This window comes from Argopecten irradians, chromosome 7 (genome assembly GCF_041381155.1).
Source record: "Argopecten irradians isolate NY chromosome 7, Ai_NY, whole genome shotgun sequence".
NCBI classification, from domain to species: domain Eukaryota; kingdom Metazoa; phylum Mollusca; class Bivalvia; order Pectinida; family Pectinidae; genus Argopecten; species Argopecten irradians.
The window spans coordinates 19,095,157-19,112,773 of record NC_091140.1 but is presented as its reverse complement, the minus strand read 5'-3'; the positions used below and the strand labels follow the sequence as shown (position 1 = coordinate 19,112,773).

Below are 17,617 nucleotides of genomic sequence, written 5' to 3'. Positions count from 1 at the left end.
ATCTTTATTATTAAGCGATTGTATGTAGTACGTTAATGCGAATGTCTTTAAATCAAAACTGTATAGGTATATGACGTGCTTTAAGATGAGCGGATATCCGCCACTCGTACACGAACCCTATTTACAATGTGGGAAGAAGCCGGAAATGTGTTTATCGATATACAATGTATCTGTGTACTGGCTAACGTGGAAAAGATGTAAGTCTTAAGACAACAGGTCAGTCTATTTTTAGTTATTTAACTTCATTACATTTTATTTGTAATCTGCACATACAGTAATACTGGATGTTGTTGGGAAATCATTTCTTCAGTGATAAAATAATCAAATATACCTCAGGAGGAATTTTAGCTCGCAAAGTATTAATTTAAACAAAATTGTGTCATTTGTTACGAGAAAGTAGCACCTCATCATCTGATGATGGTGTATCAAGGAATAAAATGAACAGGATTTAATTCAACACGAAAATTGAAAGGTATGCAGACAGATAATATACCGTATATCTAAATAGTCGTCATTTTGTAGCCTAAAAACATATTATGGTTGGTTATATATCAATCTTTACAGACGGAGTGAAACAAAGGGAAGCAACTCCAGTAGATCAGAGTGGTTCATATAGATAACCATCAACCAGTGTTACATGTATCATAGTTTTTTTCAATTGATTCGATTTTTCAATAGCCACCGCTGGTTTGGCTATTTTCTCGACATACAATGTAGAACAATATCGGTCAAACTAGTATCGCACGGCGCCTGTTTCTCGAGTATACTACGAGTGGGAGCTCACAGGACATTGTCTCGATCGAAGCAAATATTGTACATGCATAGTCATATTTGTAAAAAATCAAAGTACTGTAAGTACTGCAGTCCTTAAGCCTTTGTGTTCATGATTTTATAAGTTGAAGAGCTTTACAATTTGGTCTGAGTAATATAATGACATGTTTTGTCATACAGGGTGGCCTAGCTCCATATCAAAGTTTTTTTATCAATATTACCTTGATAGGTTTGTTATAAATAATTTTCGCACATCTTTACCATGCAAATAAATATAGTCTTCGCATATAATGCTTGTAAAAGTGAGAGTAAATCAATATTTGTTTATTGTTTTTTATCTGCTTTCCTTTTGCGCCAAGACATGAAACAAATTGATACAAATTCTACAATATCAAAAATAAAAACCACAAAGTGGGAGGGCTATTATGTAACAATGATATGACGAATAAGAATACGTGTATTGCATAATAATACAAAGATTTCTTACAATTGTAAGGGGCAGTATAACGTCAGTGATAGTCACCACTGAAGTATTGGGGATTCAGGTAACTCAGTAGTAGCGCATTACTTCCAGTCAGCTTTGGCCACTAAACCCCTTATATAATGAAAAGTTTCAAGGTCATCTGATCCAAAATGGCAGAGATACGGCCGTTTGAAAAATGGCGATTTTGTCGTTTTCCCGCCAAAAATGTACAAGGTTTCATAGGCTACATATACATAGCATGTGAGATGTCTACCAAAGTTAAGCTTTTCATCGACATTGACTTATCATTCAATGTCATAGGTATAATCATCAAAACAAGTCTATTTTCCCATCCAAACTTTACGACTCTTATACCTCATATAGATTTCATATTCCAAAAACTTATGACATACATGTGTTCCTGCAAATGCCTTTTTTTCACTTTAAAATTATATTCAATTAGGTCACATATACTACAACAATACAATTGTTGTAGAACACATTTACATCAAAGATATATCACGGCATAGACATCTCGAGTATGTCCCTTTAACCATAGCTGCATAAGAACAAACAAGAGTCGTCGACATGACGACGAAAGTTCTCACAATATACAAGTTAAGTGCACGGGGCATGCACGAAGGTGAAACCATAATGAAGATGATCCCTTTACAGAGGACAATCATCATTGAGTGTAAATAGTTTGAAACTCAAAGTTTTGTTTTATTTCATAGCTTACAAGTACTCTTATTTGGAAGGCCTAAACTTTCTGTAGACCAAAATATAATTATTTTCAACTATGTACATATATTTATAAGGTCTAGTGATAGATTTTGATTTTATGTAAATTAAACTAGACGTAAGTCGTGTTTAAAATTATAATCTCACATTCTTTCTCTATACATCTCTTTTCACAGCGCTCTATCTCTCTCCGTCCCTCTCTATTTCTCACTCTCTCTCCTAAAAATATTTCATTATACATTTCCTTTTATTCCGTATTTTTTTGTCATCATATGATGTTTGTATATTATATTATTTTGTATTATTAAGGAAGGACTGAATGAGGTGATAAAACTCGTGTTCAACCCTTTTGTTATTTAACAATGAAATATGTTTCAATTACATAATCTAGTACAATACTTCTATGTCCATGTATTTACACTATAATTAAAAATAACCAAGATTAAATCAATTAGAAACTATAAATGAGACGATTTTACTATAGATGTTTTACAGAGTCAAAATTATTCTAAATCTGAAAACTAAAGCAAGTTGTATTATTCCTTTTAAATACATGTATTTACACTTAAAAATAGCACAAAAATGTATTCTGCAGCAGCTTGTAAATAATTAGCAGTTACTGATTTGCTGATCACCTACTAGTTGAGTTGATTTACTTGAGATTTACCTGTGATCTTGCAACGAAAACAATTTAAAGACAGACTATAACTCTATTAACTGAACCCCTATGAAAACACCCCACCCTACCCAGCGTTGGTGTTCGAGGAACACCCCATGGGCAGTAATGGGATAATATGTATTTCATGAACTGACACACTGACATTAATTCTGCCCTCTGGTCATGAATTGTTTTACCTGAAACTAACATCCTGACTTGGGTATACAGGTACAAGACCAATTTAATCCCTTTATTACCCAAACGATCTAGTGAAGTAAAGAATGAACAAAATGTATATATACATTGTAAAACCTATATCTTAAGATATAGAATTATACATTTTGTTGTAATAGCTAAATGTACATGTCGTCCTCACCAGAGTGTGTGAATAGTTTTAATATCTAATAGTATTTTGTTAACAAATCGTCATGACGATAGCTTTACTTAATTAAAAAGGTGTCCTGTTTTAAAGAAAAAACTTAATGAGATGAATGAATGTTTTAGAATATGATACGAAAGATCTATTTTATTTTGATATATAGTTAAAATTATAGAACATTATATTAATGTGAACTGTTAAATAATCCATGGTAGTTTAATAAAAAAAAATACCAAAGAAAGTTTAAAGATGTTTTTCAAATGCATGAATGTATGAATGTAACAGGTATAACATTTTGCTAAAAAAGCTAGTTCAAGCGTACTTCGGCAAAAGCGTTGACAATAGTTCCTGAGAGGCTTAAGGACTAAAAATCAGGACTCAAAACAGTGTGTAGAGAATATCTCCATTTAAAACATCAATACAATAACAATACTTGAATATATTTTAAAATGATATAAAGTGCATTTTTTTATAAAATAAGTAAGTTTATAACTATCATTTTTATTTTTTGTTTCGTTTGAAATACAACCACATGTAGACCTGTTAAATGCAAAATATACCCCACCCCCGTTTACATAAGATTCTGGTGCATGTCCTTTCATATGCAAATACCTTATGACCATAACAAAAAAAGTCCTAAGTCGCACGTGGTATATTACTTTATTTCCAAGATATGTGCAATACAGCTGTCAGCATTAGCCCAGGGCCCCATATAAGGGAATAGGGGTATTTAAACTAGTACATTTTATTATTTCCTTCCTCCATGAAATTAAAACTAGTATCTTTTGCCCAGATAACCCTCGAAAATTCATGCTTCAAAAACATCATGATCGATAATCAGATGAAGACTGGTATCTTAATTTGCATCTAAGGTATACATGACGTGAACAAAACCTTTGATAGATCTTTAATCTTAAATCTCTATTTTCCAATAAGCATCTGATAAAGGCAAGTTAAACTTGAAATACAGCATATAGTTGAATGTCGTGTCATCATAGCTGTAAGGCTGGCCAACTGGTTAACAACAAGCAATTCTATGGTTAAATTAAGTTAAATTTGATAAAAGGTGGGGTCGCAGATATACAAGGCATGATTACCATGTAGCATTATTACTCTACTCTGTAAGCATCCTGATATTTCAGCCAACACATATAATTATATTGGATGTGTGATAAAGTGTTTGAATTATTATATGGACATAGTTTAGATTAGAAGACGCTTATTGCTAAATCTACCATAAAATGATGACATCGCCAGCAAGACAATTCATCTGGTCACCAGAACAGGTTTCCCTCTTGCTTGGTCTTCAGAACAGCTCAAAATAAAGACAAATCGTCTTTAATTGCATATCGTATTTAAGTTAGGAAAACTTAAAAAAAATGGTCCAAAATCATGGTTTGCTTTTTAAAACCAGTATCACTAGTTATGCTTACCATAATGTAAACCCTTCGTATATATTCACGTTTTGGCTCTCCTTTTTCCTTCCCATGCACTCTATCGTTGGAGCTAAAAGTCAACAAGGACACCATCGTGGTCGTGTTCTTTAGGGATCTTTTCTTTTATTGATAAAAAGTAATACAATGTACTTTAATGTCCAAAACAGAATTTGTAGCAGCATAGAATATATATAAAATAATCTGTTTGGGGATCTAATTGAAAACAACACCAAAGATGAGCAATCTTCTTGATTGTGTGTGTGTCTTTATCGTACAGTAGAATTTTTATATTTATCCTCAATTTTCCCTAAAAAGCGTTAAATAGTGACTTTTTAATGCTTAGATAAATTAAATTGAATTCCTTGAGACCGGAAACGTTCATTTTGACATCAATATACATGTAGCTTTATTTCAAAGAGGGTACCCTTTAATAGGCAAATGATTATACCAATTATTTTTTTCATTTACATTATTTTGGTGGTACACTTTACTTTAACCGGCATACTATATATATATGGGATCAGATAGACTGGTAGACTTTACTGTACTAATCAGGTTATACAGGTACAGAGACTATCACAGATGATGGACCCCTTGGGGGTAATAGGTAAGGTATACCTACATGCCCCATCAACCAATTAATCACGTTGTCATGGTTGTGACGCCTGACTGTTCATCAACTATTGTAAGATACGTTAGGTGGTAGAGAGTGCAGTGAGGGAGAAAAAGACCCTGGTGGTCACATCATATACATTGGGTATACATGGCTAAGTAATGATATGAAATTTACCGGTTAAAAAATCATGAATTAAAATTCAAGTTCTCTCACTCATCTCGCCAGTATAAAAATTCTGCTTTTACAAACCATTCTTTGTTTGTTCTTGAAAAGTAATTGTTTTCTTTAACTTTGCATGACATTAACTTTCGCATTGCTGTGGTTACGACATTGTATAGTGGAAACTAATATTTACACACATACACTTGCCACTTCTACTATCTAGTATAACTGACATCCAAAATGAGTTAATAATGTAAGTATTGAACTATTTTCCTATGGAATATATGGTCTATATATATATATAATCGTCAGAGTAAACTGGCCACCAGTCTCTAAAATATTGAAAAAATCACTGAAATTTGTCATGATTATTTTTGTCTCTACTTCATGTCTGATCTTAAGGTTCAAACTAGGGGGATAATATAATAAAGAACTCTGTCTTATCAACAACGTAGGATCTGGTGGCCAGTCTAATACCATAGCTTTGCAGTTATCATCTCATAATGCACTAGCGCGCATTATGAACATTGTCTGCAAAGCCCAGGCATCTATATTGACCATAGATTCCATAGGAAAACAGCTTGATGTTTTTAAAAGTATGGTGGTGTCGTGATACCTTATTATGACGGCATTACGCACGGTATAATGTTTCATCACTATATTGTTGTAATCCTGTCATATAAAATTTGTTTTATGGACAATTGATCTGATGATCAGATCAGAATTAGAATTTTGTCAAAATTAAACCTCCCTAGTAACTGAGTTTATACCTTATTAAACCCTGAAAGTATCTCTCATCATAAACCGCTCCGCTTCGCGGTTTATTTAGAATACACTCAGATTTTTGTGTTATATTTCCATAACATAAAAAATATATTCAAGTTAATCCTTAAACATTATTTACCAGTGAAAACGAATTGAAACCATGGCAACTAAATGTTCCTCCATTGTTTATATGTCCATTGTAATAGCTATTGAATGATGTGGTGTGTCATATTATAGACATATATAAGTAATGTATTAAAAATATTTGAGCCAACAACTAATGAGTTATTGGCAATTTTACAAAACTTGTGTATAGTAACCAGGTTACCATGACAACCATTCTTTCAAAAATGAAAACCTGCTTGCTCATCTGCACATGATCTTCAACATAACCGTGAAGATAAATTTATATTGGCCAAGTATTTCAAGAGTTGTCCGGAGTTATATTGGTTTTTTTTTTCTTTCAACAAAAGACCTGTGTATATATTGACCTAGTTACCATGGCAACCAACATAATGGCACACGAAAGCATGCGTGTACATCTACACATGGTCATCAACATTGCTGCCAAGTTTCAATGAAGTTATTTAGCAGTTAAGAAGCTTAAGGAGTTACTTGAAAACATTTTTCTTGTGAAAGACAGACACGACAGACAGACAGACAGGAAAGTCAACTCAATATATGTACATGTATAACTCTTATAGTGCACGGTAGGGCCGATTTGGGCCGATCTTCGGGTTTCCAGAATGCCATAGGGCCGATTGGGCCGATCTTCGGGTTTCCAGAGTGCCAGGGGGCGATTGGGCCGATCTCAAAAATACCAGACCCCATTTTGCTTTATTTTGATATTTCCGTATATATGATTGAATTAACGTAAATGACCGTAAATACATATCTTCCAAATTTCCAACCAACGTCATTTTATGACGTCAAATATGACGTAGCATGACGTCATTTACAAAGGATAGACGGCATCTTGATCCGGACATTTGAACCACCGATTTTTAGGCATACTACTTGTTTTTCAATCAGTTTCATGTGCATTATACAGATTAGAGAGACAATTTCATTAGTGTTATATCACGATATTCTAGTCACATATATACGTACATAGCATGACATTTTATTCTCCTCGCCATCTCTTCAATAAAAACGACATACAAATGTAGAACATGTTTACAGGATGACCCAACTTCGCTAGCCAAGGGTATTAAGTCCGATTCTCTTCCTGCTACTACCTACATTTGTATAATGAGGCATCAGGCATGTCATGCCTGTCAACATCAACTCCTAGCGAAGTTATATTACTATCTATTTAATCAATTACATGTTTTGTACCAGCTAAATTAACGTCTTGGAGACGTTGCTCTCCAAACAGATAGGAAAGTACGTGCGTAGTTTATGTTTCACAAATTAAACAATTACAAGATATACTGCGATCTCGTTACAAAATTGGACATTTTGTAACAGAACTTTTGCATGAAACACAAAAACTGGTGTCCGAACTTACTAATAAACAAATGACTCACACACATGTTCACTTTTGGTATTTTGAATCTGTCGCAAACAACACACGTGTTTCCTAGGGAGCTGCCATTTTTTTCAGCGATACAACAATGATACGAGCTTTTTAATTGGTTGCTTATTTCGTAAATGGAAGGGGCGCAACTGCGGTGATCCAGCAGGTGGCGCAGTGCGGAAACACCCGTTCTGAAGTGAGATACTCCAAGGGTAGTAGAAAGAGAATCGGACTAATACCCTTGGCTAGCGAAGTTGAGGATGACCGGGGTCGTACCGAAACATGCGTCTGCTATATAATGATTTTTAAAGCTTTGTTCGCAAACAAAAATGCATTCTCAGCTTTGTTTGGTTATAGTACAGCAAACCAATAATTCTATATTTACACTTGCTAGGCTTGGTCACTATACGCTAATACTAGCCGATTTTGTTTACCATAACTGCATGGTAACATTGAACTTTGAACTTGCGTAAGGAAATGTTCTGTGCAACATAAAAGGACTACTTTTTTTAAAAAGAAACACATGGCTTTGTTTACATTTTGGCGCAACATTACGTGTATATTGTTGTTTTTCATATAATTTTGGAAAAATGTAAACAATATATACATGTTTTATATTTATATATGATTCAAAACAATTTTTAAATTAACAATTGTATAAAGAAACGGAAAAATATCCCGACCGGGGCGACGTGCTTTCATTTTTGTTAAAAATGATGGGTGTCAAATGTAAACATTACCTCTGTGCCTATGTTCGTCTTACGATCGAGCCTTTGGGGTGGACGGGTGTGAGACCCTCTGATAGAGGTCAGTTATAAACATATCCTCTTGTCTTTGTTCTTTGAGTATTTAATCATGTGTATTATAAAACATGCACCGCTAATAATCCACGTGTTGACAGTTCCGCGTCACCACAAATACATTGTATCCCTCGAACACAAGTGAATTTGTTTCATCTATCGATGGCGATATGGATCTAAGCGTAGATTATATAATCACATGGCTCCCAAGGATGTAATACCGTCAAGTCAGACGACATCTCAAACACATTGAGCTACTTGAAAATCGGTGTTTTGCCAACTTCGGCAAACTAAAGTGTGTAAGCGTGCGTCAGCTTCGCCTCGCTGCACAATAACGGTCACCGAGTTCACACATGTGGCCGTGTACAAATTCTTTATGTTATTATGCTATATATTAACTTTTAGCAAAATTGAATATATATTTAAAGTTCTGATCTGATTAAATAAAATTATCTCTGAAATTTACTTTGTTTGTCATGTTTATTTTACACTAAAATATTGAACTTTTTTGTCGTCGCGGATGAATAATTCTATCTTACGTGAAGCGTCACCATTCGCTGTTCAAATGAGTAAGCTCCTCCCACTTTTGACCGACTTTTATTGAATAATTACGTCACTTTCAATTGACGATTTTATTGCATAAAATATAAATAAAAAGTCGTGTGAGTGTAAATATAGGGATTGGATTTCGTTTTTATGTTAACCATGCTTGTATGGAGCAATTCCTCTAAGAATATATTCTATGGGGCGCGTTAGAGGAATTGCTCCATACAAGCATGGTTAACATAAAAACGAAATCCAATCCCTATATAGTACATGTATGGATTCTCCATAGCGTTAACGGCATACATGCCTATATATACCAGTCAATATTTCGGTAAATAAATATCACCTCACGTTTTAGAACTCATAAAAAATATTACAATACTGCATGTCTATGTCATTTTTGTACATAATTATGTTTTGTGAAGTTTGAGGTTATATACACTACACTTGTATACTACAGTCCAAAGAAATTTTGACATATAAATGTGAAACTGCCAAACGATACCGGCGTCATATGAAATATGGCATGCATATTCAGTTCACACTGTCAACTAGAGGCTTCAAGTGTAAGATCTGCAGCGTGTTCCATTTAGTTTTCCTGGGACGAACCTGGCGTTCCGCTAACTACTTCATTCCCTTACACTACTCGTACTTGGAGTGTAAATTAATTAAGAATTTATAATAAGATGGACACAAATCAAGGTCAGTTTTTTTCTGATATTTTTCAATATTTTATCAACACCCACCTCCTCCCTATGACCTTTCTCGTTTCTGTGACTAAAAGCTTGTTGCTGTATATAGCTTTAAATATACTACCATACTTGGACCACATGTTGTTTTTGTATAGAGTTTGCATCCTCGTAAGTTGTATCTTGCTTTTGACCATGACACATGTGCCAAGATTCTTTTCATGTTTTACGTAATAAGTATAACATGTACTTTATATGAGAATTTTTGTTAACTATGGTTGGGGCGCTTTTTATCCCCACCTTGGACCATATCTTAAAATTTGCTTATATGCTTTATAAAAATGATTGGTCCTACAAGCTAGCCCTGCTTGTCGACATTACGCGCCGGTATAAAAACACTTTAGCATAAAAGGGAGTGAGACTACTGGTTTGCCATCACCGAGGGGATGTGTCTCTGTCGGCAAGTTTCAGTGAGATAGCACTATAAATGGACAAGAGATTCCACTATTGCAAAGAGACATAGCATGAATAAAAACTTTTAATTAATATGATATAGAACCTAATCAAACAACTATTTATTACGCCCAAAATCATTTGGCAACAAATGGAAATCCTTTAACAACGCATTTACGGTAATAACAACAACAACAAAAAACAAAAACAAAAACAAAAATACAGAAACTTCTTGGAATAAAGAAGAATATATCCCCGAGATTCTTTGTAAGAAGATGCCATTCGCGGAATAATAGGGGCACTTTTCTGAAGAAACAATATAATGTGCGACTGTGCGTACATGTAGATGTGCATTGCTTATATTGGGAGTTAGTCTACATAACCGTGCTAATATTAGGAGATGTATCGTTCCGACTATTTCAAGCATATTTTATCTAAAATTTAAATATAAATTGGCATAATGTTTCAACCTTAGTGCGCACAAAGAGAAAACAAAACATGTTTTAGTGGACCCTATTGTTAATTTATCAAACTGCTGAATATTACCGAGAAACCGATGTCCAAGACAAATTAAACACTTGTTTGGTCTGAGGCGGCGGGAGCACAAGGGTCCGAGAATAAGTTACAGTTTATATCAATTTGGACCCACCCGAGTGTCCACAGGCCATTTCTAGAGGTCTTAGGCTTCTAGATTAAAACAAATCCGTGAAGTTCATATTCTACCTGTGCACGAGAAGGGAGAAAAACTCCCCGAGACAAAAACATCCACCACACCAAGTTTTAGCGGCTAAGTAATCATTTGTCGAGTGGATATTATTACAATTCCACTTTATTAGCACTTTTACTATTACACATGTAATTCGATAGCTTAACAAATAACAACAACATTAACACAATAAACATACAATAAGTGCCAAACTGGTGCTGCTGTTGGAAAGAGGAGTGATAATTTTCCATTCAAGATCATCCTTCATAACTAATTTATAAAGTGCGTCACTAAGATAACACCATCCTCGATACTCCAAGTGTTCCGATCACTTACGATCTCTATATACCCCTGGACTATCCCATAGTACAATTGGAGGCAGCTCAGCGGAAAAGAGCTGAACCAATCACAAATCGCAAATATTTCCTTTGGAGACTACAGAGAGAGCGACGCCCAACATCAAAGCCACACAGCCAACCATAGTGTACCGTTGGCTCTTCGTTAATGTAACAACATCAAACGACTAAATTACCTGTTTTGTTCTGTTTCCTCCAATTTTACTATCAGATAGTCCAGGGGTATAGAGATCGTAAGGGATCGGAACCCCTGGAGGATCGAGGATGAGATGACACAGGAAGTCTTCAATCGGGCTTAACACCTATACATGCATGTCTTAAAATTACCAATCGAAAATTATTCTAATTATAACTATAAGCAATCTGTCTGTAATTTTGCTACTGTCGCTCGAAAATGGAAAGGAACCCATGAAAATTGATTGAAATTTGTCCCATGCATGAAATATATGAAAATGACGTGGCCGAGTACTTTTGGCACGGTATATTAATTGCCCAGTATGCATCGACACTACGTAACAGAGTGGGACATGCAACGTATTGAACAATGAGTATGTGGTTGTACAGGTCCCTGTGGGTGTATATGATCAATGTAGATATGCGAGGGATTGGATCAGTAGATCTACTTATATTATTTCATAAATGTATTGGAATTTGCATATATCCGACCGCTAAAATGTTATGAAATAAAATAAGTTGATGATTATTTATTAATGTTTTGCAAATGTCTGTTTTTCTTTTGGGTCCGAACAATTCGGTGAAAACCCATAAATTACACACGTTCGACGTCAATTCCATCGGCAAATCACGCATCAATATCTTTCGACGAGTAGTCTAGAGCCTATTTATGTCGCGTGATCATTTTTGGCGTCATCAATTATAACGTCATTTCTGGCAAATCTAAAAATCCGGCAGTGAGGGATAAACACACCCCCCCCCCCCTTGCCCCGGGCGGGATGGGGAATTGCAATATTTTGGTTATATTATACATGTATTTTCAAAAGGCATTTTTGAAAATTCCTAAGTTTGTTCAATGTGTCTGAACTAACATAAAAACAATTATACATCTAGTTCTAACATCAATTCATACGCTGTACAGCTGATATTGAACTGAAATATATATATAATCAAATACGGTTTTTTTTGGGTTTTTTTTTTTTCATTTTTCGGTACGAGCACATCAGACTGAGAGGACCAACAATGTTCCCTCACTTTTTGAATCGGGGGATTTTTTTTCTCTATCGCTTTTTTACAATTTTCTGTAAAGTTACAATGAATCCTACCTAATATTGCTCAAAGCAAACTAGATGACCTTGAAACTTTTAATCGTCACGAACGATTAATTGAAAACAGATGACGTCACAGTTTGTGTGACAAGGGTCATCATTGACGTCATTATTTTGGCGAAGTTTTTACTTTTGTTGATACTTATAGGTCTATGACAAGATTGAAGAAAGACGTCTGAGGTCTGCATCTTCGATCAGACATAACGGCATATGGTGACGTGTTTTTTGTGGAAAGCTTGATAACGTAACAGGTGTGAATATGTGACTTGTATATTTGTCGTAAGTTTCCTAGGCGATATCTAACTTACAAGTTACATGTAACAGTTAGCATTCATTCATAAATACCACCACGGTCAACTATACTGTGTATATATATAGGCTACATTTTATGTACAGGCCTAATACTGTGTCAGAGTCTAAAACTCTGTCCGCTATACTGTCTATCTTCTTCGTTCTTTCGTAATTCGTCAAACAATCGATCCAATAGACCATTTGCATTTCTCAGTGATGTAAGCGGCATATTTTGTAATGATGTAGGCCTAAGGAACACCTGACCAAAAACGGCACTTCCTGTCTATTACCCGACACATTTGTTACCGATGTCAACACGACGAAATGCGTTGTTTTTGGTGTAAATATCGGCGTGACAACTCATGATAAGATAATAAGTGCTTGAATATGGTACATTGTATCTTTATACTATATCTTATTTCTGAAACAGTCACAAATGAAATGTAGGGGTAACTCATCGGCGAGTCATCGCTTCAATGCAACGTTATATTACACACCATGATCATCCTTTTGTACGGAACGCAGATGGAAACATGTTAAAAATCCTCAATTTTCCATATGAAACCTGATTATACTGACAATTTATATCTGACAGATTATTGAGAAATAATTGTGGACCAATCTTTGTGTCTGTCGGCCTAGTTACCGCCATTGTAATAAAAATAATAAATTCCTTGATCAAAAGTACGACGTACAAATGTAGAGCACATACACTGTAGACCTTCATAATAAATGTATGCCCCCTACATTACGGTAGAATGAAAGGAAGTATTACTTCAGCAGATATTTAAAGAAATCTACTTGTCTTCATTCATTTTATGAAGCATTAAATATATATGTACATGTACCATATTTATAGAATGTATACATGTAAATATACATGTACATGTATCTTATTTTGTTTACTTGGGAAAATTATGATGACACTTCAAATGTATAAAAGAAGAGAAATCAGTCTTCTTGTTGTCTTTTTGATGATCTATTCAAATGTTCCTTGCCAGCAGCAATGAAAAGGAAAACCACAATTATACAAATTGGAGAGGATAAAGCTTTTTCTTGACAGCCATAGGCCAATGTCTTATATCTATGAGTCAATAAAATTTAAAATATTGATAGATTTATTGAGACTAAATATTCAATTTTATTTAAAAAAAACTAGAGCCTCAAGGTAGGCTGTCTCTTTGACAGTTTATTGTTTATTTCCAATTAATAATTAATCTCATTAAGACCAATGTTTATTATATGTTTGGTGTGAATCTGTTGTATATCTCGCCTGTAACAGTGAAAATGCACAAATGTATCGGCCATGATCCTCCAAGAACACCTCTCTAAGCAACTATCTCTGTATAAAAAGCTAATTTCTTCCAAATGAAGATCATTCTTTTTTCTTTGTTCTTTGGATGGTCTGATTGTAGACTACATTATGTATACAGGGGTTAACAGTGTAGGATTATTTTAGTCGTTTACAACTTCCACGTTCTCATAGTAAATCTACAGTTAAATTAAATGCACAGGGGACATGCTAAACAGAGACCACAGAGCAGTATTTGCACACAGCTACATGTAAATGTAGGTAACATTTCAGTATATCTTGTACAGACACCTGCACGCGCCTTTCAAATTTATACTGCCTGCTAAATTTGTTCTAAGATAATATTTCTTTTTTTTTCTTCTTTATAATGTTTATTTTGCACGTGACATACGACGTTTTGCACGTGACATACGACGTTGTACACATGCATACATGTTGCTAAAATGTACATGTACCTGAGTGTTCGGAAAACATTGATTGGTTTTAATCCATACTGCGAGACCACTGACAAGGCTCTATATACACACGTGTATATAATTGTTAGTGGGTGGTCACCGTACATCTGTAGGTAACGCAGTCATTGTTAAACTTTAGGGAATACCGTACGTGTTTGTTAAAAATTACACATGTTGTTTGGTTTGATATTGTATATGTGTACGATTGTTAACAGTGACTGATATTTAACTCCTTAGCGTACAGACATGGATAGGAGAATTCTCAGAAAAGCTACCGTGATCGGTGTTGTGGTTTTCTTTGTATTTGGAATACTGGCATTTCACCACAGAAATGTTTTCACTGAAGATAAAAACCACTCGGACACATCAGACCCCAAACCGGGTACACAAAAATCATGGCTCAGGGACGGCAAAAACAGAGAAAGGGATTTAACCGCAGACAAGGAATGCTCGAGGCAACAGGTATGTTAATGATTTATTATTAAAATATTTGTATTTGTATGGATGCCTCATGTACATGCGTTTTCTTTTGAATTAAGATTAGTTACGATAAGAGATATTCACATATGTTTATATATCGATCGCTACTACATCTTGTATGTACAGTTGGTAGATACTCTTTGATACTCACTAAGCGTAATGTCTCACAATTAAAGGGACAATTCAGTCTAAGAGAACATTAAAATTTCTACATATTTCGGAAAAAAAACCCAGTTCTAATGGAAATTAGATTATTCGGTTTTACTGTGATATGCCTGAAAAGCCCATGGTTGTGACATGTGTGTAGATGTTCACACTTGCTCGCTGTCCGCCATTACACATTGTGGTCGAACTTCTTGTATGCCGAACCCTGTCCCTTGCTCGTAGAGTAATGCAACTTTTGTCTAGAACTGCTCAAATCGCTCTGACAGTAGTGTGTGTTTACCTTATAAGGGAATTGTCTTGCCTAAAAACCATTTCATCACCTTCTCAGTGGTTATATAGTTTATTTGCTTAACGTGCGTGACTTTGGCTCATGGGTACAGCGGGGTTTCATTCGGCTCAGAAAGCAAATATATATAGATCTAAAAAATAATTGTTAGATTACCATCAAGATGTGGAAAATTAACTATCTGTAAGTTTTGTGTAAAATAATAGATCTTTACATGTAAAATGTGACGTTTATTTTAGAAAAATAAAATAAGAATAAAAGTAGAGTACTAAAGTACTTACTGTGACCTTATGTACAGGTGTAGCACAGGTAAATACAGTAAGTCATTTTCTAAAACAGACTATAACTTACCTGTAACTAGCCCCTATTGTTCTCTATTGTTCCTCCGCCTAATGATAAAATAGGATATGTTGGCAATATGTTGGATATAGTGGGAAGACACACCTACGGGGGCCTTATTGTACCTACTTAATCGTATTGATCAACGATTTGATAATTCAACGATATTAATTGAAGTACTAAAACAATGACGTGGAATTTGTCAATATTTTATGTTATATGTTGCATAAGAAATGTAGAACAATACATTTATGCCATATTTTGCTTCTTGGTTATGTAAAAGAAATAGCCCTCGGCGATTTGTCCTTTTTTTAAAAAAGCACAGTGCTCATAATTAACCGAGTATTGGCGGTACCGCAAGGACAATGGGGACAACCTACGTCATCGGAAGTGATATCGGGCACACAAAAACAATGAAAAAACGCCCGCTTCAAGATGAAAAATCGGCTGAAAATTATGACATAAAAGCAATGCATCTTCTTAACCTATCGCGCGTCAAAGACAGTGTATTGTTAGAGACTCTGTGAAATTATTAGATATCGTCAAACTAGCTCAGATAATGCAAACACCTCGACACAATATTTTTCGACAGCAGGGATATCGGTCACATTTTATTCAATAAAACGTAACAAGTTGTAAAAAAATAAATTTTGCTGCCACAAAACCGCCCCATTTACTAATATGTAATATATGACTATTGAAAGAAAATATTTTTCATTCATTATATCTTCTAGTGGAGAAACATAGACGGTGCTTAATTAGAAATTATGAAAGTGATATCGGTCACACTTAGAACTTTAGGGGTAACGGTCACATCCAAAATTACGAAAACTGAATATTACAGCATTGTACATGTAGTCTTTATTTACGCATTCATGCAACTCCAGTGGAAAAGCGCCAATACACTTTTATTGAATTTATCTGATCTTGAAAGATGACTTTTTAACCGATTATCAGCAAATGGTTGGCGAGCTATGAAAAACCTTTCCCCCATTGTCATCCATCCGTCTTTTGTTTCTGTTATTTCTCTGAAATTACTGGAGGGGTTTCATATGTAGATCCAATTATGTATAAAATATTTCGGGATCAATCAGAAATCGAGATGGGGAAACAAAAAAACATCATTTGTTTCGATACAAATACATGTATTTGCCAGAGTGTATTAAGAATCTATTTTAAATTCCATGTTTAGAAAGTCATCTTTCTTGATTCTAATAGTTGAACTTGCTGCTATGGTTCAAATTCCACATGTGAGCATAGTTATGCATATTTCATTTTGGGACCGATCCATTGACACAATGGCCAACTGGTAGTCATCTTTGGTTTTCATATAGGAGTTATTACCCATATTTATGTACTTAATGGACCTTCTGGAATTTTATAAGTACTATCTCTCTCTTTACCATTGTTGTGCATAATGCACCAATTAAAGCACGGTAGTCGACAACTTGAAGTTCGTTGCCATGTAGACATACAATTATCAAATATCTTGTTTGATATAGATATTTTGATATTCATTTATGTCATAGGGTTGTATTTATTAATGCTCATTTTTGGGACAGATAATATTACAAAATATTGAATATTTGGCTATCTTGGAAATTTTGACTTCCACGGTGCTTAATAGCATTCATATACATGTAGATATATTTACTTTTTCACTGCAACCCCACTATTTATACTTACCAAGTGCATTTGACATTCAGGGTTGCATGATCTGCTATCCGCCTTTTTTTCGTGTAACGTCATAATTTGTGTGCCATCGATCACATTAACTATAGTTGTTTCGTCCTTGACGATATTGCTTTTTTCCTTAGATATGCAAATATCTTTAAATGTTATCATACAATTGTTATCAAATGAAAATGCGTCCAGTTGACAATTAGGGGAGCATGAATGCCAACTGGACATCGGCTAATTCAACATGAAGCGCTAAAGATATTGGA

At 34.6% G+C, this 17,617-nt stretch overlaps 1 protein-coding gene across 3 annotated transcripts in view; it reads left to right on the top strand.

The window, feature by feature from the left end:
- The first annotated feature begins 111 nt into the window (after positions 1-111).
- LOC138327771 (uncharacterized) overlaps positions 112-17,617 on the top strand; it is a 93,147-nt gene continuing 75,641 nt past the window's right edge. The window contains exons 1-2 of one of the 3 annotated variants that reach the window (XM_069274136.1): positions 112-216; positions 14,639-14,863. In XM_069274136.1, the coding sequence (XP_069130237.1) occupies positions 14,648-14,863 (216 nt within the window). In that variant the 5' untranslated portion in view covers positions 112-216; positions 14,639-14,647. Of the gene's footprint in view, positions 217-12,200; positions 12,595-13,840; positions 14,204-14,638; positions 14,864-17,617 lie in introns of those variants that run through there. The other 2 variants (XM_069274135.1, XM_069274134.1) reach the window with 2 other exon arrangements.